Source organism: Rhopilema esculentum, chromosome 5 (assembly GCF_057945365.1).
Source record: "Rhopilema esculentum isolate cy_ngs chromosome 5, ASM5794536v1, whole genome shotgun sequence".
Classification (NCBI taxonomy): Eukaryota; Metazoa; Cnidaria; class Scyphozoa; order Rhizostomeae; family Rhizostomatidae; genus Rhopilema; species Rhopilema esculentum.
In genome coordinates, this window is record NC_142819.1 from 1,196,644 (window position 1) to 1,220,827 (window position 24,184).

Genomic DNA, 24,184 nt, shown 5'->3' on the forward strand with positions numbered 1-24,184 from the left:
ATGATTGATGATTGATGACGGTTGAGGATGATGACGAAGACGAGACTGCCGCAATAAATGAGTCTTGCAATAAACGACTGATTTTGCAGTCACATCCAAAAATCAACAAATTTGTGACACTAACCAGAGGCTATTTAAAAACTGTTCTGTGCTTTTGCAGAAATTCCAACCTCATATGAGGAAACAACGCAAAGATTTTTATTTGTATTCAGTTCCAGGAAATGAAAAATAACTCCGTGCATTCAAAACAGGCTTTCAATTTACTGATAACAAATAAAATCTGTCTGCTCAAAAACAATGATTTTATACTACAGCTGTGGTACAAATAAGATTTACTTATGAAATTAATGGTTTGTGTATAATATCAGCATTCGCTATCTTTTCTTCTTTCCTTTAAACGATCCACCTTTCGTAAATTTACCCTTACCGCGAAGTCTTTTCTGAATACTTTGATCTTTTATTCTTCCTGTCAATATCTGGTCTTTTGACTTCATTTCGTTCTTCATCTTCCCTTTCGATCCTTTAAAACCTTTTTTCCCGCTGCCTTTGCTCTTTTTCTGAGAACCTTTTCAAAGAAAAAGTAATATTTTCTTTACATATTCTTCTCATACAATAAATAATAGCCATATTTTGATTTATATTACAAGCCAAACGTAAATCATAGAACGTGTAGGCCAAACAGGAATCGTTCCACACAATACGAGATATAGAAAATGTCAGTAAATATTCTGCTTTACAAGAAAGCTGCGTCCAGGGTTAGTTTTTTTGGAAAATCTGTCCTATGACAACCTTTATCGCAATAAATCGAAAAAGGGAGGGTATTCAAAACGTTGATGGAGGGGTGGGGGGGGGGGGGGCTTTTTCGAGAGGCCTATTGAAAATTTAGTCTTCTCTACTCTTGACTGACTTATTTGACTTGCAGGATATACCAAATAACCTCCGTTATTAGAAATACCTTCATTATCTCGTTAAATAAGCACATTTGTCGGTATTAAAATAACATCATAGCGCGCTGTAACAGGTACCAAAATACAAGATAACAACAAGGGCAATGAGATTTCATAAAGGCTGCCTATTCTGTTTTGGATGTAGCATACATGAAAGTTTAAAAAGTGCTAACTTTGTTGCACAAAAAAAATAATAATAATAAAACTAGGGCCATAACTAAAATTTCCAATATTCATTTTGAAGTTTTTCTTTCTTTGCGCACATTTTCTGTTGTTTCTGCATCTTGTGCATTTTGTGTATCTGTCTCCATTTTGAGTTGCCAACACACAGGGTCGTTCACTTAATGGCAAATATGCGATTAAAGAACAGAGTTTTGACTCCAAAAATCTAGAATTGCCTAAATTCCAGTTAACAGCAAAAATACTACAACCCGGAGTAATAGGGTTTGTTCAAAACGAGAAAACCTTTTTCGATGCAAAAATTTACGATACTACCTAAAAAAAATTTTAAAGAAAAAGATGAAGAAATGTGGTTTGGCATGAATTAGCAGACACAGGCAAGGAGAAACTACACACTAAACCGAGTGTGTTGCCACTAAAAACATTGAAGAATATTCATTTTCATCATTAAACCACTCTCATTTACTCCTTATGATGTATCGTTACCCAAGAAATTTCCCATAAATGTGGGGGCCCACCATAAGTTTGCAGCTTCAACGATGGCTTCAACAATCGTTTTGCCTGCGGCTTAAGAATTACGAAACCTTCAAGAGAAATACAAAGAAAAATGAAGTCCCTCTTTTTCATATATTAACGATGAAAAGACTCCCTGAAAAATCTTTGAAATCATGGTACGATGAGCGAGCCGAAAGCCATACTTTCGTTACCCATAATAAAAAGATATAAGGAAAACAAAGTATTCAAAAATTTCCCAAATACCTTTGTTTCCTCGGTGCTCGGTTTCATCGAAATCTTCCCCTCTGTTCATATTAGTCACCCTATTCCTCTCCATCCAGTCTTTATATCTGACTTCGAGTTAAGCTTGTAATGACTTTCCCTCAAAGTTTGGCAAATCTTTTCACCAAAACAAAAACTTATAAAACATCATATATTGTAGCATAAGCATTGAAAGACAATAGAGCGCTGGTTTGGTCCTCTATATACAGAAACCCATGAACTTATTTTCGTTGATAAGAAACTAAGCAGTCAGCAGTCAGTTTCTAAATTTTTAGGTGGATTTCATTGCCAAAAAGTTTTATAAAAATTTCTTAAAAACCAAATGCTTATGAGATACATTCATAAAACAAAAAACGGAGGTCTAATAAATCATAAGGAGCTCGTCACGCTACTTATCTTGGTCAATTTAACATAAAACAATTGTCTAATCGTCGAAAAGAATCCGACGCCATCTTTCAAAGGGGAATTTTCGAGCAGTTTCTTCAAAAAGAGGCTGACCAGAGCTACAACTTTTTATTTTTTGGTCAATTTGTGACTCAGTTTCTTATCGATATTTTTTATAAAAAATGATTGCAGTTTAACTGTAATAAAGATTCAAAAGCTTCTAATGAATTGAAGGCCTGAATTCGATTGAGACAAAACGTTTTGCAAGGATACTTGTTGGTTTTGTACGAGGCTTTGATCCAAGATCCACTCTCGGTTTTAACTTTCTTCGCTCCATCTTGACGCGAACCTACGAATTTCTTTCGTTTCCGATCCCTAATCAAAGGAAAATAAGCTCATATGTTATTTTATTTATTTTTTAAAGATTATGTTTGAGCACTAGCTTGAAATATATTGATTTTAATCAATAATCACACATCAGTCAAGTAAATGAAAACAGCCAAAGCAGAAGAATTAAACCTTTAGGTGACAGAAAACATTCCGGGATAGAAGGGGCCAAAACTAATGAAAATGACCTTAAAGCACTTTCTGTGGAAAGGCGAAAGTTGTCATCAAAAGATATTGGGGCTATTTCTCACTCTTATTCTTCTTGCATGTAGGCTGTGTCGAAAAAACGCCATGCATCGAAAACATCAAAAACGACATGTGTCGAAAAAACTTCATGGGTGGTTGAAACAGAAATGACTATAAAAACTTCATTTAGGTTTGATATGGTAAAGATTCACGCTTCAAAGAAATTGCCTTGAAAAAGAAAATGATGATATCAAAGGTTCTTAATCTATAATAACATGAAATTAAAGTGAAAGCATCACAAATCAGGCCTTAGGATTCGAGAGCAATATAAGGGAGATAGGAAGAGTTCTGAAGAAAATAGAAGACTTACCATTTCTTGACACTGCCTTGTTTCTTCATCATGTCTGTATCATCACCCACAAAGTCAACAGAGACACCACTAGCATCTTTCTCAAATGAGTTTATAGTTAGGCTAAAAATAACAGCAAACGATTGAAATGTTAAATTATTCACGTCCCAAAGTTAAATCAGAAAATCATAAATGAATATCGGGCTCATTTCTAAATGCGTCTAGTTCCTGACAGGGTTAAACAACGTCAAATATAGCCAATATGGGCAGAATCAATGTTCATTGACAGCAGGCCTATCTGCCTTTGGCACAACGACAACAATTGACACTGCGAAATGCGGGACCAGATCGTGGAAAATTAAAGGAAAAAACAGCAGATTTACAGGTAGTCAGCAAACCAGTTTTCAAATGATGGGTTTGAATCCACTCAATTTTTTACATTTGTCACTACAGGAGGTGAGTTAAAGGACGCTGAGGTGCAATGCTCATGTGCGTCCTCTCGATGTAACAATGCCTCGTGATTTTTGCGCCTGGAAACACATAGATCCTCACTCTTATTGAAAAGTTGGCCAGGGGCACAAACCCCCGACCCTTTGGTATGTAGTCAGTGGCCCTAACCACTGAGCTATTCTTACACCTCAGTCGGCGAATTTGAGTCACTTATTACACATTTAATGGTGGTCCTATAGCTACCACAACAAACACTATCAGTTGCTTTGAATTCCCGAAACTTTTTTTTTAGGAACAGACAGAAATTCAAATTGAATTACCCCTTTTCTGAGTGGCCATCGGATGACCTCATTGGTATATAATTTTCATCTTTGTATCCTAGAACATTGAAATAACAGGATCACCACAAGCAAAAATCAGCAGATATATCAAATGACACTTTCTCTAGGCTTTATTAAAGCAATAATACCGATGAATTTCTTGCTTTAGTTTAAAGATGTTTATATGGTTGCAAAACAGCCAAAAATATTCTTGCAGAGGAAGTCAAGATAGAATTTTGTTTAGGAATTTTCAGGTCAAGATAAATTTCCAGGCCGTTGCAACTGTTTTGTGAATTATTTCACCAGCTATTCAAGATCAAATTGTTTATAAATAATATCATAATATTAGATTTAGTAAAGACACAAATAAATAGCATTAAAATATTAGATTTAATAAAGACACAAACAAAACAACGCAGTTTAAAAAACCTTTGAACATACCACTCCTTTTCCTTTTTGAAGACTGAAACTTTTCAGAGGTTATTACCTTCTGTAACATAAAATTCAAATTTGTTCAGCAATTTTACTTATCTGGTTACCAAATTCAAATTCTGGTTACCATCATATTCTTATATTTTCTTCTATTTTTACGACTCCTATTTGCAAAAACCTTCATCTAAGGACTTTTATTATTAATGCTGATAAAAAAATTTATCGGTACAAATTGGTTAAGGGGCAACACAAAACATTAAATACAAATGTGCAATGCAAGTATCCTTGAACGACACCATACCAATAAGGTTTATGAAAACAAAACCATTGGATAATTCGAGCTGAAAACAACATTTTTGGAAGAGTGCGTTAAAGAGGGGGTTCAAACTAAGTTACTATTTACGCATACAGGTCACACAAGTCGACTTAGAAAACTAGCAGCAAAATGTTATCACTTTGGAAAATATGTCATAAAGCACGATGCATTTAGGATGAATTTAAAACTGTTTTCTTTGGGATGAATTGAAAAGTGCTAACAACTGAATCAGTTATAACCCATAAAGCAATACAAATAGCTTCTTGATAACATTTGATAAAGGCTCACCGCATCAGATCTTATTTTTGCGTTCAGGGCTTCGTTACTTTCCTTCAACTCTGAAATTCTCACTTTGTTTTTTTCAATTACAGCTCCGTGATAATTTCTGCAATAAAACGTTGACAAAAGAACTATGAAGAAAAGGGATTATTTACTGGAAGATACTGCTAAATATGAAAATGTATTTTGATTTAAAATCACTTGGGTCGACATATGAATACACAAAATGAAACGGTTCACAATTCAAAACTAACATATACTAAAAGAGTTGCTTTGCAAATACGGAGTCAATAATATTGATGACCCAGGCAGCTGATAAAACCACTAATAAATATATTTTCAAAATTCACTAAGGTTAAAGCTGGCAGACAGACACGAGTGTAGTCTGCGTGCAGGCCCTTCTTTTTTCATTTCACAATTGAACTGAATGTTCAACAATGTGGATTCCATACTGAAACAACTGCATTGTTCAACATTCGAATCAATGTGACAGAAATAGTAGGGCTGCATGCAGACTGGGGGAGGGGAAGGAGGTTTAGATAAAATGGCTACCCGTAAATTAGAATGCAATATAACTATATTAAAAACATCATTTAATGAAGATTAAAAACCTTTTTGTTTTCATAATGAGGGACGATTCAGTAGACTTTTTTGTTCCACGAGTTTCAAATATTGTCTGAGAGAAAATTGCGTGAAATTAATGCTACTTGTAGCAAATAGATTATAAGATACTCAATACTTTAAACTAAAACAACAGAATTATTGAAGTTTAACAGTGAAAAAACAGAGAACCTATGGGTTTTCAGTAAAGAAAATGGTCGCTGCTACTTAAATGGCAGTTTTCTATGGGAATCTATGTCTCATTTTACGCAAACAAAAAATTATGACCAAGGCAAAATTTACAGCTAGAGTTTGTCTTGATATTGGTATTATGCGAATGTGAGATACAGTATTTGATGTCAGGAAAGAATGGGCTTACTGCAGATAAGTGACAAAACGAGTTAGGGGAAACAGCGAAATTTATTCTCACGATTTTACATATGGACACCAGTTGCTGTTTTAGGTAATATTAATTATAATATGATCAATTATAAACTTTAAACTCCAAACCTTAAAACTACAGAGCAAATATAACGTGGACCTTACATGACAAAACGGATAAAAGATGATCAAAACAATTTATCGACAGCCTACCTGCCCGGGTTTGAATGATTTCAGCCCATCTAATAACGTATTCCGCAGACTATCCTGAGCTTTGAACTTTTCTCCTGGAAATCAAACTAAAGCTCTGAATATTGTGGCTAAAGTATTAATTGTGGCTTCTGGTTTGAAAATTACTGGATTCCCGTTACGTGAAAGGCAAGATACACGACAGAATTAAGATAAGATGAGATTGTGGATGGGATTTAGGGATAAAATGAAATAACAAAAGCAGGAATATCAGGCAAATTTATTGCTGTTTTTAATGCTTAGACTTCTAAAAAATGAAAAAACGATGGATTTCTTGAAAGTCATTAAAAATGTTATCGCATTAAGATATTTTCAGCTTTTTAAAATGACTTCCTTATACATTAAATAGATCAGAAGAGCATATTTGCTAACTTAAACAAAGCTAGAAGCGAAAACAAAGCACTTTTTCTGATAAATGCTGCATGATGCTAACCATGAAAAGGATCTGACCAATAAATCTTTTTTTAGGCTACTATAAAAATTCAAACGTTTTCAGTACTTTTTAGTGGTTTTGAGAATCTAAACATCTAAAGAACACAGACAATCAGTTGCTAAAATCATCAAATAACAGAAATTTACAAAAAATAACTATTTTCTATTTTAAAATTATTTACGATATGAAAGTCCTCATAACTCGAAGAATTAAAAGCATACCAAGCAACGGGTGTACTGCGATGTCAACAAGCAGGGTTTCCTTGGCTCGCTTTACTGATTCCGAGGCCGCTGGTGGCCTCGATCGCACGTACTGTTTGCAAGCGTTCGTCATTACTCCTTTCGCAGCTTCCTGTAGACAAAGCAATAGAACAAATATGGTGAGAGCTTTAATTAGGAAGTTAGCAAGTTGCAAGGAACATTAAACTATGTACATTTTGGTACAAGTCTAAGGAGAACAAGTTGGACGATATTAGTTATTGAAATTTGAAGCTAGAATTAAACTGTTCATCTTTGAATCTTTGCTAGAAAGTTCACACCAACAAAATTGAAAGTTGAAGCTGTATAAATTCACTATGATAAATTTTTAATTCTGATGATGACAATTTTAAATATAATGTTGTTAATTTAAGTTATAAACTGTATCTAAGAGAGTAAACATACCAAGTCATGTGACTTTTGATGAATTCCGAGCAGATATTCTTCTTCCTCGTCTAAGCAACTTCGTGGAACCGATCCAAGTAGGCCATCTTCGTCTAGAAATGCAACAAGAAATCTGGTCATGATCATTGTAAGATGCAAGGCAACAAAGGACGGTGAACGTTAACATGAAAGAAGAACGAGAATCAGAAGCTTATGGCATTAAGTCATATTCTATAAATTGAAAAATTTCAAGCATTTAAAAGAGTTGTTTCGAAAAGACTTTTATAAGCTGTCATGAACATAAAGCCCAAAGAATGACATAAAATCTACACAAATGCAATTTCGAAGGATCTTTTAACATAAAACAAACGGGTCATTTTGCAAACTTTAAACTAAAGAGATCAAGTTGAAAAAAGAACTGGAATCGAGACAAACTGCAGAACTGTCTATCTATCAGAATTACATGTGGGGTCTGACACTTTCTGTAAAAATGACAATCCTCAGAAGTTGGTCAGCATAAAACATTTCTTACATTTCGATAAATAAACAAGTAAAATCTCTTGGTAAAGCCCTTTCTATGAAAAACAAGGCAACAATTCACGGAAGCGAAAAACGAGGTCTTGGTAACGCTACCATTTTGTTTACATATGGTCGCTTCGACTGGCCTTTTTTCAATAAAAAAATTTATCGACACTGTTTATTTTTCAACCCATGACTCAGTGAACGTCTTTGTGCCGAGTAACATGTTCCAAGAAATAATCAACCTTGTTTTGAACAAGGCAAATTTAAGAATGCCATGACAACCTGCGAGATATTCATGTGGGTTTTACGGTTTACCAGAAGCGACACTGGTATGGAACTTATCTTAAAGGCTATCCTATTTGTGCCTTAGGTGCTGGTAACAATTATTTCATCGCTTGTTTCGAGAAACAAAAAGACAAACAAAGTAATGTCTGTTTCACAACATCAAGTAATATCAAGTTGAATAACAGAAGAGTTTCATGACAGAAAAAAATACCCTAGCTTTTTAAAAGTAGCTGGATAAGTACATACTTTAGGTCGTGTATATTACAATATCAATATAGTATACTTCGTCTGTAGTATACAAATAGAACTGAATTGAATTGAACTGAATTGGATTGGATTGATATGAACATTGCAGGGCACGTGTTTAATGCTGTCTTTAACAAATACAACTTAACATCACAGCCCGTAAGAATATTACAAATCATTTACAGTTTCATAAAAATTCGTCCTTATCGGTCGTCTTGGATGAAAGTCAGCCTTTGCTTTTTGTAGCAGCCAAAGACCCAAACTCGGTGAAAAGACAGGTTTGAAAATTCCTATTCATTAATACAAACCCAGACTATTGGCTAGCTTTATTTTGATTGAGATCTTTGCAGTTCTTCAATTCAGTGAGTGCCAAGTTGTAGAAAAGAAATTATAACGCAAAACTGATCCCTACATCTTGCATTAAATTGCCATAAATCAGACAAAGAGCACCGCTTTTCTCATATCTCTAAAGATCACTTGATACAAAAAAGTCAAATTGAACAACTCGGGTAAAACTTCTGAATACCTCTGCTGAATTCACAAAACCAGATTGCAAAATCGGAGTTTCAGTAACTGAAAACTACAACAAGTTTCTATGACTATCAAATTTCTCATTCTGCTTTGCAATGCTTAACAAAAAACAAAGAGTAGTTCGTTTACCTTTGCTTGAATCTCTTGCTGCAGTTTTAAGTGGCCTACCCAAAAATAAATGAAGATCCAGCATGTATGGGAGCTACAAAGCAAAGCAGTTTTGAAAATCACAAATAAAGAAAAAACCGAAGAGATTAAAGGCACATATGTAATACACAAAGATATGATGTCCAATTCCTTCAAACTTCTCAACAATTTTTGGATATCCTAGAATGACAAGCTAATAGCTATTTTACTCTTTGCTTAAAATATCTGGGAACTTTATGTCAATTTTGAAGTACAAACATTATGGTTCACAATATAACTAACGGTTTAGACAAGCACGCGAGAGGGGTTCTGAGAAAGAACAGAATTCCAAAAGATAAACCAAACTCGGCTGTATGAATAAAATTCTGAATTCTATACATGATTCATCCCAGTCTGTGGCCACTTAACCTGTGGTGCGTTGTATCAATTAGAACAAGGCGAGAATGATTTTCTAACAAAGCACAAAAGTACAATGGAAAAGTATCGGCCATTGAATTTCACAACAAAACATTAACGAGTAGCGTTTCGTGTAGTTGCTATCCAAGGTTTAGCAGCAAAAGAGGCAATGTAAGATTGCTGGGGTTACAAGCAAAAGGAACCGATGGATGTAACTCAATTTTGCAAAAATATATCAAGAGCAATTAAAGATCGTTGGTTAAGTCAACAAACCTCGTCATTTGCAACGAATGAATAAGCAGTTCCTGAACGACCAGCACGAGCAACGCGACCTGAGAATGAAGCAAACTTTACAACTGAAAGCTTTAATTCATATAATTAGAGACGTTAAGTGACATTGTTTATTTCAGACACCAACAAACGAAGCTGTCTGTATTATTTTCAACAAACTCAACTGTTAGAGAAAGAGCGAAAGGGAAGACGAGTATGAAAATATACCGAACTTTAAAAGTACTATTTGAAAACATATAAAAAGATAGGAATCTTAAATACATTACAGACTACATAAACATTTTCCCTTGAAAAAATTCTTGGCTCGACATGAGCATTAACTCTTGTATTTCACCGACGAGCATTACCAAGACGGAGGTCAAAGATTATATAAACATAAAAACTTTACACGTCTTTAGCATAGTAAGCCTTTCCTTTTATCGATGGCTAAGTAAAAAGTCCAGTGAAATCTTCATACAGCCGGAAACTGAGGGAACAGAATTAGTCAGGAGGCTACTTCTTAAAGACTTTTACGGCAGGAAAGACGTCTGGAACAAACAATTACTCTATTATTGTAAAGTATACGCTGATGGGAGTTCTAATGTGGAAATCTGAGACAAAAGCTTGTCCACAACCTTTCTTACAGAAAAAAGGAAGAGTGAAGAAAATTATTGGTATTTAACTTGTGCTTATACAGATTCAGAATTTGAAGCTATCGTCTTTGTTAGGAATGTGTATAGCCTACAATTAACTCGTATGAGTCAAAACCTTAAAGGCTCTTGCGCAACCGTCATGCTTAGCGGCAGTTGTCTCGAGAAATCGACTATGTTTTGTAGCTTTATGCAATACGATATTAGGCCGGATCTTTGGAATAGTTGCAAAGTGCGCAACAGCCTTTGAGTAACATTCTTTACATACTTTATATACCAGTAAACCAGGCAAAGGCAAACAAGTTTTTGCAGAAAACCGAAAAATTCACGAAGAATTGTCAATCAATGACACTAAAAGCTTTTTTAAGCGCCTTCTTGCATGTAGGAACTTTCTGAAGACGTTGAAAGTTTTTAGACTGACGAACTTGAACTTATACTTTGGTAAGGCAAAAGTGCAGGAAAAAGATTAATATAATACGTTGCACTTACCAACTCGGTGCACAAACAGTTTTGGCTTTGCAGGAAAATCATAATTGATCACATTATCCAACATCGGGATATCTATGCCCCTAGCCTTTAAAAAGAACATAGGCTTTCAAAATGAGTATTTCAGCTATAAAACCGCAGGATACCTATTGCATTCGAATGGCATGTTTATCAAAAAGAATTTGCATATAGCAAAGTCGTAGTATGGATGGTCTGACTGAGGGCACAATGCATGGGGACACTTAGTATTGGTGTGATAATAATGATGCAAAATTTATATAGCTCCACAATACTAAATGATACTCGGCTTCGGATGATAATCAAAGTCCAATTCATCATTTACAAGCTTAATTTAGAATCATGTGAAAAAACAAAATAAAAAGCATGCTAAAATTTGCAATTTTCGATGACGTACTGGAAAAAGATATTAAAGTCTACATATATACTCAACCCTAGCCCTACATTAATCAACTGGTACAGCGACTGGTAAGATCAAATCTTACATAACTGTTAGAAGGTGTCGGTCCGAGCATCCTTCTCAACGCCTCGTTCTTAGTGTAATTCTACAGGAACTAAGTTGGTTGATTTTCAGAGGTGGAAAATGTTCAAAAGATATCTGAAGAGCCCTTATAACGTCAATTTTCGACTTACAAGACTTTTATGGAGCTTTTTGAATAGTAAAAAGTAAACACTCGTAACCTTTTAATATGTGGCTAAAACTACTGAAAGCGCATTGCATAAAGTATTTTTAGACAACGCTTTAAACTATGGATCCATGGCTGAATATAAATTAAGTTTATATTGCCTTTTAATCGTGACTTTGTCTTTTCATAATTCGATGAGCATCAGGCAAAATAACTTTTTTAACATTTATGCTGTTCCATGCAATGCAAAAATACAAAAAAGTGTCACTTTTGAGGAACTTTCTAATGTCTAAAAGGAGAATTGTCTGCCTAAACATCAAATCCTCCTTCAGGGAAAATCTAATGAAAGTGTATCATACTTACTGCAACATCGGTGACAACAAGAATCAATGTTTTCTTTTTCTGAAATTTTGCCACGTTTATCTTTCTTGCTGAAATCAAATTATATTCTCAAGTATGCCACTAATAAAGCCACAAGAATGATTAAGAGCCGCTGTGAAGTATCGGGACTAATTTTTAAATTTGTTTTTTTAAAAGGATAAACTAAAGCAGTCCGGCTTTTCACTGTTATGTCTCAGCATCAAAAATGATACAGATTTTGCAATACCAATTTTCTTTTTTCTCTTTTCAACATTTTATAAACATTATATAGATCTAGAAATAAGATACAAGTAAGAATAATGGAACTTGTGTTTGCTTTTATCGAAGTCAACAAAACCCCACTGTAAAGTTTCATTGATAAAAATCTTTACTGGCTTGAAGGCTAACAGCCTGCAACTTTTAGGGAAAATAACTTTGTGCCGACCTTTCATGAAACCTAACTTGCGTAAGCTACACAGGCAAATTTGCTGATTGTCTTTGTGCCAAAACTCTTTTTCTAGAGACTTTCGCAGCGGTTTACCCTTTTCTCAAGCCTCAAATGCACGTTGCGGCAAATAATTGCCACTATGAGAGTGATTTTATCATTTTTTTATAAACAGTAAATTATGGCGTACCAGTTTGATCCAAGGAAGAATAAATGTAGGAACAGTCAATTCCAGTTTCACTAAGAACCTGAAATAAAATTTAAACGTAAATAAATTTTTTGTATTACTAAAGACGATGGTAAGATCCATTTGCCTGCCCTTATCTCGTCTTCACATTATTTAAAATCGATGTGGCGAGTGCTTAAACGCTTCACCACCTTTCGAATATGGAAATGTAGAAATTATCATTCGAACATCTCATTCTTACCGCTTTGATGTACTCGACATGGTGCTTAGTTGCAACGAAAATAACTGTTTGTTCTGTGGGCTTTGTGACTGACTGCAAAATGTGGAGGAGCAGAGCTGTAAAGGAACAGAACGGATCTTAATGATACTTTTCATAATGGAAAAGTACAAAATTAAGAAGAAAGGGGGCTGTGTTGAATATAGATTGACATCAAAGTGTTATGCAGAAATGAGTAACGAGTAAAACAGAAGGTATTAATGACCCAAACGCAGGGTAAGAGAATACAAAATTACATGAAAGGAAAATAATCATGCATCATATGTAATTATTTTTCGTTTGATATTTCAGATTTCGAGAATGCAGATTTCGTTAACTATCAAACTGAACGGAAATTTATAGCCAGATGCGGATTGAAAGTAGCTAGTGAGTAACTTAATGAAACGATTCATCATGGTACCGCTGGCGTTAAGCAGCGAGAAATACTTTTCGAAGTATTTCAATGTCTTTGAATATCTTTCATATGAATGAAAACATGACACATATTGTGGAAACAGATTGTTTATCTGACAGGAATTTTCTGCCATCCATTTCAGGCTCAACAGGTCGTTTAGATGACCGGGCTGTGATGTCAGGTAGTTAAGGTAGTTAAGCCGGTGTGGAGATTTTGTCACTCGTAGAACTTAAACCGTCAGCCGAGTTGAAACTCAGCCCGTACTGAAGTCAAGCGGTCTTAAACTCAGCCAAGTGTTGAATTCAGCCAGTGTTGAACTCAGCCAGAAGAGTTCAACTCAGCCTGGGCTGGAAGTTTTAGCGTGAACAGACTCTAAGATAAAAGACAGCTACACAAAACATCTACAAACCTGTTTTGTCTTCACTCCGCACTGAGAAAAATGACATCTAAAAAAGAACCAAAATCGATAGATAAGAAAATGCAATATCTGGTTGATTGTTTTCCATAAACAACAAAAGTTCCAAACGCAAAGATAATTACAAATATTCAAAATTTTGACAAAGTAGGTCTGGTGACAAGAAGGGGTTGCAAATAAACAAGACAAAATGTCTTTTGACAAAATGGGACAAAAATCTAGGACATACTTTCAACTGGTCACTGATCTTTGTGTCAACGTCCAGTCGAATAAGTGCAGGATCGTTTAGCCCAGCTTTTGAAAATTCAACGAGCACCTTAGGTAATGTTGCCGAGAACAGAAGCGTTTGTCTTGAAATAAAAACAAAAAGGATGAAAAATTAGAAAAATTCAACAAAATTTATACTAGTTACTCATTAGATCGAGATAAGAAAAGCCATACAAAAGGTTTTTCTGACATTACACTTTTCGGAGTATGAAACGTCGGTATAGTCATCAAAAATTTTAGAAATTTAGGTTAGGAAATAGAACATATTCAATTTTTTATTATTTTCTTATCCTCCTAAGAGTGTCAAAAAGGAAATCTTAGAATCCCTTATAATTCATAATGTGACTAAAACATCAAGAAATTATCATTTATTGGCATTCTTAATAGTTCTTTGTCAATCCTTCAGACACAGTTCATAAAGTATTCTTCTGTCATAAAACCCATTTCCGAATCATCAATGCAAGGTTCCGTTTGAGTTACTATTTAAAAGTTGAGTATGTCAATTCACGTGTCTGACTAACAGCTATAGCTCCAGCTCCTAGTCCAGTTTAATGACTTTTAAGACTTTTAAGCAATATTGACATTTATAGTTGATCTTGCAACGAACCTTGCTTCTGGTAAACGCCGAATGATCTCTTGGAGCTGCTCGGCAAAACCCATTTCAAACAGTCTAAAACAAAAATAGTTCAAGCCATGATTTGTTTCAAGTTCATTTTGAGACATGTTTGTATCACCCCTAATGAAAAACTTCGGAGCAACTTCGTCATTTACTGCCCTGACTAAAGTTAAAGGTAGTTTACACTCCCAGCGTTGTGGGGCAAAAAGTAATCTAGAATAACATGTTCCAGCTTTTCTTTGCTATAGATAATAACTTACTATAGTCTAAGAGAATTTCTGTGATTCTTCTGAACGCACTGGCAGCAAAAACCCAAAAGAAAAATGTTTCTTATCAAAATATACAGATATGTTTCGACTTTTTTCCTGCTTCTTTGCAGCACACAAAAAGGGATTAATATAACTCTTGTCGACAAACATTAACAAACGACTGCAAAAATTGTCTACAGAAAGAACACTAAAAAACGCGAATCTAAGAAAGATTCATAAAAAAGCATTAAGAAACATCTAAGCACTAAAAAACAAAACCTACCTGTCTGCTTCATCGAAAATCACATACTCTATCGTTTGCAGTTTCAGATTCATCTCGACAGCTAAATGTAGAAATCGACCAGGAGTCCCAATTATTCTAAAAAAGGAAAGGTATTTTGCAAGATTGTACTATAGCTGGGACTAAAATGCTACTGAAGCTGACAAAAGATAGGGAAATCTAGCCCTCAGCATCCCTTGATCTACAAAAGCCTTACTGTAGATAAATAGCAAACAAACTATTTATTGACGTATCTAAATATGACAATTTCTGAATACTAATTAGTATATAGAACTTTTGAATATAAGGTAGAAATAACGTCTCGACAGGGGTATTGATTGAAGCTTTTACCTTGTTGTTGTGACGTCAAAAGATTTTATCCCTGAACCAATCAAATATTCAGTAGTTGAGAACTACTGTATTTATTCTTTAACACAAGCAAGCTATTTCAAGACAACTGGCATGATACTGAACTTGTTATAATTCAACATCCCAAATAGTTCTCTGTTTGACGGCATCCTGGAAAAACCAAGCCCTAAGACCCTAGGACCCTAGGACCCCTGAACCCCTGAACTCCTAGTACCCTTAAGTACTGAATATCAAGAGGACCCTAAACTATGAGAGATGTCACTACTTCCGCATAGCTTGGTGCAACTGCTAGAGATGTCACTATTGCATTCGTTTGATTACATGTAGTTGACAAAAGTGTATGGGGGCTACTCTGCTTGAAAAGAAGAGTATATACGATTCAACAGAATTGGCATACCATTGAACATTCCTGACCCAAAGGTAACTCCCGGTCTAGGACCATTATGTTTTGATTACTTGACATTCAGTTCACAAGTTTCTATGAGACAACCAGTTCTGATCATATGTAATAAAAGCTATTCTTTCAGAGGGGTCATGGCCGGGAGGCCAGGGATCCACCGCCCTCATGCTCTATATTGTTTGGATTTGCCCGGAAAATGAATTTTCCCGAAAAATAGGCCTTCACCAAAGTTTTGCTGTTTTTGTACGTTTGTCGGAAAATTGTCCGAAAATTGATCTCTTTGGACCTGCCTAGAGTTTGTCGGAATAAAGACCATATTTGTAGGAATCGCCTCCTAGAATTAAAGAGGAAGCACACAATTTCACATGCTGCATAAATCAAGCAGAGTAGCCCCCATACACTTATGCAAACTACATGTAATCAAACGAATGCAATAGTGACATCTCTAGCAGTTGCACCAAGTTGTGCCGAAGTAGTGGCATCTCTCATAGTTAAGGGTCCTCTTGATATTCAGTACTTAAGGGTACTAGGGGTTCAGGGGTTCTAGGGTCTTAGGGTCTGGTTTTTCCAGGATGACCTGTTTGACTTACATATCTGGATTCTCGTGTATTGCAGCAAACTGATCATCCATCCTGAAACACAAAAAGGAAAAGTTAACAACGCATGAAGGCATCCGAACGCTAATTTTTGCAGTTTAAATGGTAACGAGGTATTTCCTTTATGTCTAATAAGAGCACAAAGCTCCTTAACATACTGAGGAACTGAAAGAATAATGATTAAAAGAGTAAATTTTTCTGCATGTACATAAGTTATAAAGTGTTTAATACATTAAATAAAATGCGCTCGGAGGTGACTGTCAGAAATATATTTAAATCATAAAAGTTCTAAACATAATCAAAAGGACTATCATAGTTAACATAGTTAACATGTAACAGAAAAGTTATAAATATCTTTAGTAAGTCTTTCTTTAACAATAATCTTTATTTTCACAGGAGACCACAACTTTTACAGGATATCTGGTATAAGTAATAGTATATAACTTTTGAAAATTTCTAATCTTTTCAGCAAAGAAAGGCCGATTTTTGTTGGTCTTATAATAGCTTTTCTGGTCTATATTGACATTTTCTAAGGAAAGCAGCTGCCTCCTTAACAACTCCGTGTCTTCTGAAAATCAAAATTCCAAACAGAATAATAATTGAAAAACGTTCAGAAAAATCGTCAATGACTCAATTTTTTCGCTTCATATTCTTGATACACTGTATATATTTTTAGTTTCAAATTTCTGTTTTCCTCCACCATGTCAATAAATATGAAATACTGAAAACTTGCCAAACGAGATACAAATGCCCTGTTTCCACCGCTACGGGTCAATTTTGATACAGACAAGAGTGATTGGTCGCGTTTAAACTGCTACAAAATCCAAATCTCAGATTAAGGTTCACAGATCTAATCCAAAAAAATAAAAAAAACTAGCTTAAAAATAACTAATGCATACCTGTCTCCTCCTAGAATGCAAGTTGGCTTCAACCCCGTATACTTTCCAAGCTAAATAAAAAATTAAGGAAATATTACAAACACGATGGATATTGGTTGGAAAACATGCTGCGGGTACAACAAATTAAAACAGAGCCTTGTGGGGAAAACACATATGCTTGCATACAGACACGACTCCTGGTCATTACCGTAAGTCCCAGAAAAAGCCCCAGGAGACCTATTTGCAAAGAAATATTCTAGGGTGAGGGCTTATTTGAGAGGGGGCTGATTCGAAGGTGGAGTCTTATTTAGCAGCAGGCAAAAATATACCTCAGCCCAAGGGGGCTTATTCGAGGGTGGGGACTTCTTCGAGGGTGGGGGCTTCTTCGAGGGTGGGGCTTCTTCGAGGGTGGGGGCTTCTTCGAGGGTGGGGGCTTATATCACAAGAATTACTTTATGGGGGGGGGCTTATTCAAGGATGGGGGCCAATTCGCAGGTGAGGGCTTATTCGAGGACTTACGGTATGAAGCTTTCCAAATTTAAGGACAGAAGCTGACTATTTCAATACGTGTGGTAGAGTAAAAGAAGTAACAGGAGGTGTACGCGATAATGCTTGCAAAATACGATTTAGAAACGACAACTCGGCCTTTTTTTATTTCTTTTCTTATGACTACGCTCGATAAAGCAACGAAATGTTTTGGAAGAATGTATAGACAACAGTAACAAGATTGGGTTTTTAGTTCCAAACCAATATTTGTAACAGAGTGGATCGAAATAGGGTCCAAGGACACCATAATTCGATGGGAGAAAACAAATCGATGTGAATAAACGAAAATGTGCCTGCTGATGTTGTGCCCATGCCTACGGAACTTCCTCAGAGCTATAGAATTCAACAGTTTAACAAAAAACTTAGTGCGGGCAAGAAACGATTTGACATACTTTTACAAACAAAATTCGCACGAGGTAAGCTACATGGCAAGATCAATAGCTATATTTTCCACTAAAAAAGTGCAATTATCTTTTAAAGTGACAAAAAAGGAAATACCAGAAACCTAAAATGTGCAACCCCAACCAAAGTGATAATCGCCAATCAGAAAATTGAATGAAAATTTAATTTTTGCAAGCAGAGTACATCCTGATACAATAAAATATACTTTCTGGCAATTCTGTTTAACAATATTTAAGATGAGTTTATATCGTAGATGGCTGCACAAACCTCTTTTGTAAACTTGAGCGTCTGCATAGCAAGCTCTCTAGTTGGAGACAAAATTAGTGCTCGTGGACCCTAAAAAAATACGAAAGCTGTAAACAGTTTTCAATAAAATGGTACAAAAATGAAATGATCAAAACATAAAATTGATTTTTTTTGGGAGCAAAACTATGAAAATTTTGAAGGATACCATAAATCCTCTAGTGAGCTTCCTGGGCATTGAATTTTCGACTTTTCTGGGGGGAAGGTGCTTATTCCAGCATGGTGCCCATTCTAAGAAGGTAGTGTGCTTATTCTAATAGGTGGAGTGGCTCATTCGAGGATTTGCGGTCAATGTCATTTTTTACAGAGAGAGATTTGAAAAAATCTATAAATAATAATATGACAAAGATTGAATTTGTAAAAAAAGCAGGTAAAGAGGTCTAACTGACATTAAAAAAGAAGATATTGAAGACAGAGCAAAGCAAATATTGAATAAAACATTTTTTCTAGATTTTCGGTGTGTCAGTTCTTAATGATAAAAATCCGAATAATGGTTTGTTCCCATGACTACAGGGCTAGAGTGATGGGAAGGTAACGCCTTGCTGAAGTTGAAGAAACTTTCAAAAAGATTTCCATTCAATCGGAGCTGATGAAGCCTGCTAGATTAAATCACCAGATCATAAATTAGCTTGCTCAACTGCCAAAACTTGACCAACAACGCATACTATACCTTTGTGCTATGTGTGTGTAATTTCTCAAACATTGGGATCAAGAAAGCTGCTGTTTTTCCAGACCCTGGAAAGTAAAGAAATTGATTAAACATCATTTGCTTAAAAAGGCTGCTGCAAATGTGAAAATCAATAGACCAAATTTCTCACGAGTTTTAACCTTTCCCTTGGATCCTGTTTGCATGGAGGAAGTGCCAGCCAAGAACTAGGGTTATCCCTGTAGGCAGGGTCTGCAATACTTTATGTTTACATTCGAATGCTGTCAGGCAGGGCTGAATAGGTGCAAAGGTTAGCTTCCTATGAAACTATGAAGGCATGAAATTACCTATTACAGTGAAATATATTTGTGCAAAAATGCTTTAAACTTACTGACAGAGTTATTCCAGACACTGTGTTTACATGACATTTCAGTCAAAGTGCCAGATTACACAAGACATAAAACAAGAAATTTAGAAGCCTGTGAGCCTATCCTGCTCAAAAAGGTTTACATGCTTGCTTACTCTCTTCAAAACCAGAATAACTTCACATCAAAAAAGGCTTAGTGTACAAATTCTTATAGACAGAAAGAAACAGGTCAAAATCAATATAAACTAATCAGCTGATGATTAAGAAACTTTAACTATGATTCAGAGAGCTGTTCTCCTTTCAATAAAGATTTTTACCTGTCCTTGCCATAGCAACCACATCTTTCCCATCCATAAGCAAAGGGATGGTCTATAAGAAAAATACTTTATTATAATGAAGCAGGTAGATTTCTTTCAAAGAGAAGTGATTGTCCCACTATTAACAAATGATCCTAAAGATTTTGCCTATTCTATGTTATAAACCAGGTATACTTTGAACTAAGTTCAACAATGCCTTACTTCACAACTGCAATCAATAAAATCAATCAAAACAATATGGATTTTACTGGTTTATTGAATTATTTTGTTTTTCAGACACAAAACATAAAAGAATCCATAAACTCTGTACTTGAAGAATTAACAACAAACTTGTAAATAGAAGATTGACTGTAATTTAAATTCAGTTCAGTTCAGTTATTTCATTTTGAAATCCCACAACATATAAAATTCAAATGAATGACAGCAAATACATCTAAAATGAACTAACGTAAATTACAGTAATTCCATGCAATTAACTAAATAGAATACAATAGACAAGAAACCTCCTGCAACCAACCAGCGACCCACCCAAGCCCCAGCCCCATGACAGACCCGCCCCAAGCCAACCAGCCAAGGCTGGCCAAGCACAACCCAAGCACACAAAAAAGGCCAGGCCAGCCACCAGACAGCCACAGGAGACTCCCCTCCAATACTATTAAAGAAGATAAATGAAAAAATAAATGATGATAATACATGGGCAACAAAATGGTAAGCAACAAAATGTGAAGATTGGGAACAAACAAAGGTTGAGAGTAAATACTGGCAAATATTCCATTTAACAATTACCTTTCTTTGAATTGGTGTTGGAATTTTGTACCCCTTTCTGGTGATTCCTTTGAAGACTGGAAATGATAATCCTAAAGAAGAAATTTGATGACTATAATTGAGCTACTGAAGAACAATTTTAGAAATTAAAAAAAACAAGGTATCATCTGTAAAACTTTGAAGAAACAACAGTAAAAAAGGTTGATTTAGCATGCCAAACCCAACAATGTCAAATGGCTAAATAAACTTATTAAGCAATCAAGAATTCCTCTAAACCTTTTTATATAAACTCCCATTATTGGCTCAGGCCTATTCACCAGCAAACTTGGCTTGAGATTGCTTAAAGTTACAAAAATTATTCATTTATTTTCTGCAAAACAAAGATATAACCCTTCTGATATACAAATTTGCATAAACACAAATAAAAATCTATAAAAATGAGAAATTCTTGCTTATTCTGAGACAGACTTGTAGAATTTTGAGCCGTGAAATCTCAAATGACCCTCTGTACTGGCTTTATCCAAATGAGGGCAAAAAATGCAATTTATCAAAAAGAATCTATTCAAAAACAAAAAGATAATCTAAGTTTAAAAATCTTCAATGGAAAACTAAATTCTTCTTTTGGTCATAGAGCTGGCCGTTTTAGTCTGTTTCCATCTGTCAACAAAGCTATCATATAAATGAAAGACAAGGAAGAAAGCAAACCTACCCATTGATTGAAATCCACCAGACTTCTTCTTTTTTCTGTTTTGAGCAGTGACCATTCTACGCACATCAGACTCCAATACTTGGTCATCATCTTCTTCTGATTCAAATCCTTTCATTTTTATAGCAGACTAAACAATACACCAACAAATCTAAATCAAGATAAAACACGATGTCAAAATAAATTACATTAGGTTTCATATACTAGCCCTGTTTGCTTTTTTCAGCAGCTCAGCTGAGCTTTTTCTTATAATTGAGATTATAAAAATTATCAGAATTATGTTCAGTATGTTTCTAGGCTCATGCCAAAAAAAATTTTCTCGTTTAATTAAAATACATCCTATATACAACACCTATCTTCTGTTCTTTACTCCTAAGGCAATAAAATACAAATATATTTCTGTTATTGAAAATACTGCACAGAAATGTTTAGTTGATAAAACTCAATTTTAAGATTTTTTGCAGGAAAAGGTCTCTAAGGTCTAATACTTTGTGTAGTCATGAAAGATGTAACTTAACTAAATCTCGTTTTTCATATTAGAATGTAACATAACATTTATCAAATTTCAAGCTTCCCAAAACTTACACTTAGTGAAGACAGTCATAAGTAATTTAATGTTATTCAGTAACTTGGAATTTTGATCAAATCAAGGCTTGCGTCATAAATGCAGCAGTCATTTTGTCATTGTCTCTCATGTCATGCATAGTGCTGATCAAGAAAATAGTTATCAAGCTTAAAAGGCCAAGCCATCTACAGCCATAAATGTTTCAAAATTATTCATAATATTGAGTTTCTACTCTGGGTGAATCCTACTGCCTATTTCTGAAGGATCAGATAGATACTTTTTTAGTACAAAGTTTTGGTGCAGAGTATTTTGACTGACTTTGTGGTAGCATTTTGTTCTTTTCGAGAACAACACCATTTCAACATTAAAAGCTTATTAATCAATACATACATGGTTATTATAATGTAGCCATTCTCATTATTGTTTAAATGGAATGATGGAATTAAGGGGTGCTTTAAAAAATACTGTATATGAATTGGTACTGAAAAAAAATTGACCATGGCACACCATGAATTTTAGTACAAAAATCATTGACACACAGATTCTTCCCAGAGTGCAATGTACTTTTTGTGTGAGAGGAATTATTTTCTGTCGCTTACGTTTGTGCTTGAACAAATTATGTTGCAAAATGCATGTTAAAAGAAGCAGGATTTTATTTTAAATAGCATTTGTAAGCCTAGGGGCTTTCCCAGCACATACCCAAATTTTGCAGTCTGGGAATCCTCTATGTCAATGATTCTTCCTCGGTTTCTGAAATCTTACTTTTTCTCTATTTTGCCTTCTACAATTTATTGCCAGTTACTACTGCCTAGTGTGCTTGCCTGAAACTAATCTTGGTACTGTTAAATGTTTATTGAAACTTTCTCTAAATTTAATAGAAAAAACTGTACTGACTGAATTGCTAAGTTTTCTGTGAAGTTGTTCTAGAAAACTTTTATAACCGGATATATGCTTAGATGGTGATACGTGACCTTATATATTAAAATAAATAAGGTCACGTATTACAATATATTACAATATATATTACAATATATAAGGTCACGTATTACAATATATATTACAATACATTGATCACTGAGTTAGGCCTGTACGTTACGTTACTAGGAAGAAATGTCACCATGAAAAGTAATAGCAGCTTGATACTGCGTTAGGCCTACTATAATGAAATTCGAATCACCCTCAAATATCAGGCGTTCAACTCTGTGAAAGATACTCTTCGTCAAAATCACACAACTTGCCTGTTCTTTCTCTACTTCTGTGATATCACTGGTTCACATGCTCCGCCATGTTTCCATGTGCAATATATAGCCTCATAATATTTCCCAGCCTCGTTCGTGATAGCCTCATAAAGCTGACGACGTCATTAAAAAATATTTTTAAACCTTCTAAACATCAATCACATGTCCGATATCAATTACATGTTCTACAAAATGTATAAGATATGTCAACTTGAGAAGTTGTGCACAGTTTTTTCCATCCCTCTAACTTTTTCTTACTGACTTTCTTGACTTTTTCCCCTTGACAAATTAAAATGGGTTAAATTGGGCAAACTTCACGATTTTTCACCTTACAACTACGCTTGACAAGTGGAAAGCTGTCAGTTTAAAAACTCTCTCGTGTAGACAACTTGGCAATAGCACTTGATAATTATTACTTGGAGCAATCATTTCGTATTTTTTCGCGTTAAATCAGTGTATTCGCTTCGGCTAGGCTGGTATTGACAGAGAAACCATATCTGCTATTTATATCATATAGCTGATTTCTGAGTCCATGATATCATGATAGTTTGTGTGTAGTGCACTGTCTTTCAGTTTGCTCACATAATTTTCTTTTGCTACACTTTACTTCTATTTATTTACTCATTTATCTTTTCGTTTGTTAATTCATTTGCTTTTCCTTTCTTCTCCCTCGTCATTTAAGGTAGACTTGTTCTCCAACTGAAATCTTCTCACTTCTCATGCATACCTATCTTTTAGTCAAACTTCCATACTAGTTCTCCAAAGTCAACTCCCTTAGAGTTTCTATCCATTCACCACCTCAGTGATATATGCTGGGTGTGCATTTGTGGTGAATTCATTTCCAACAGTGTGATGCCTTATGAGCCATACTGATTATTATGCAGATGTCACAGATTATTACATCACAATCACAGGGGTACCGTCCTAAAAAAGTAGGAAGGGGGACTGTTCTGCAGAAGCAACATCCAGGACCACACCCAAGATCACACTCTCGATCTTGCATTTGTGCTAAAGATTTTCTGTTTTGCATATGAAATCATTCAAACTGCTCGCGCTAAAAGGCGAATAGAAACTGCTTATTCATGGAAAATCAACGGCAAAATAAAGGG

The 24,184-nt window shown here is 35.0% G+C and overlaps 1 protein-coding gene across 2 annotated transcripts; it reads right to left on the reverse strand.

Annotated features, from left to right (window-relative positions):
- Positions 1–233: 233 nt before the first annotated feature.
- On the reverse strand, positions 234–23,163 carry LOC135690014 (ATP-dependent RNA helicase DDX54). 2 transcript variants are annotated; one of them, XM_065207416.2, is made up of 29 exons: positions 23,076–23,163; positions 21,276–21,423; positions 20,588–20,658; positions 19,802–19,853; positions 19,142–19,206; positions 18,436–18,504; positions 17,242–17,291; positions 16,337–16,378; positions 14,981–15,076; positions 14,441–14,503; positions 13,796–13,916; positions 13,561–13,597; positions 12,722–12,816; positions 12,484–12,541; positions 11,852–11,919; positions 10,848–10,932; positions 9,712–9,770; positions 9,025–9,097; positions 7,333–7,424; positions 6,892–7,021; positions 6,202–6,275; positions 5,619–5,683; positions 5,017–5,113; positions 4,422–4,470; positions 3,981–4,038; positions 3,232–3,333; positions 2,562–2,663; positions 1,887–1,972; positions 234–565 (listed from the first exon to the last, which is right to left on the reverse strand). In XM_065207416.2, the coding sequence occupies exons 2-29, from the start codon at positions 21,388–21,390 to the stop codon at positions 375–377; spliced, it is 2,265 nt and encodes a 754-aa protein (XP_065063488.2). In that variant the 5' UTR covers positions 21,391–21,423; positions 23,076–23,163; the 3' UTR covers positions 234–374. The 2 variants fall into 2 exon arrangements, with proteins under 2 accessions (XP_065063488.2, XP_065063489.2); XM_065207417.2 differs by having other exon boundaries at positions 23,015–23,143.
- Between the last annotated feature and the right edge of the window lie 1,021 nt (positions 23,164–24,184).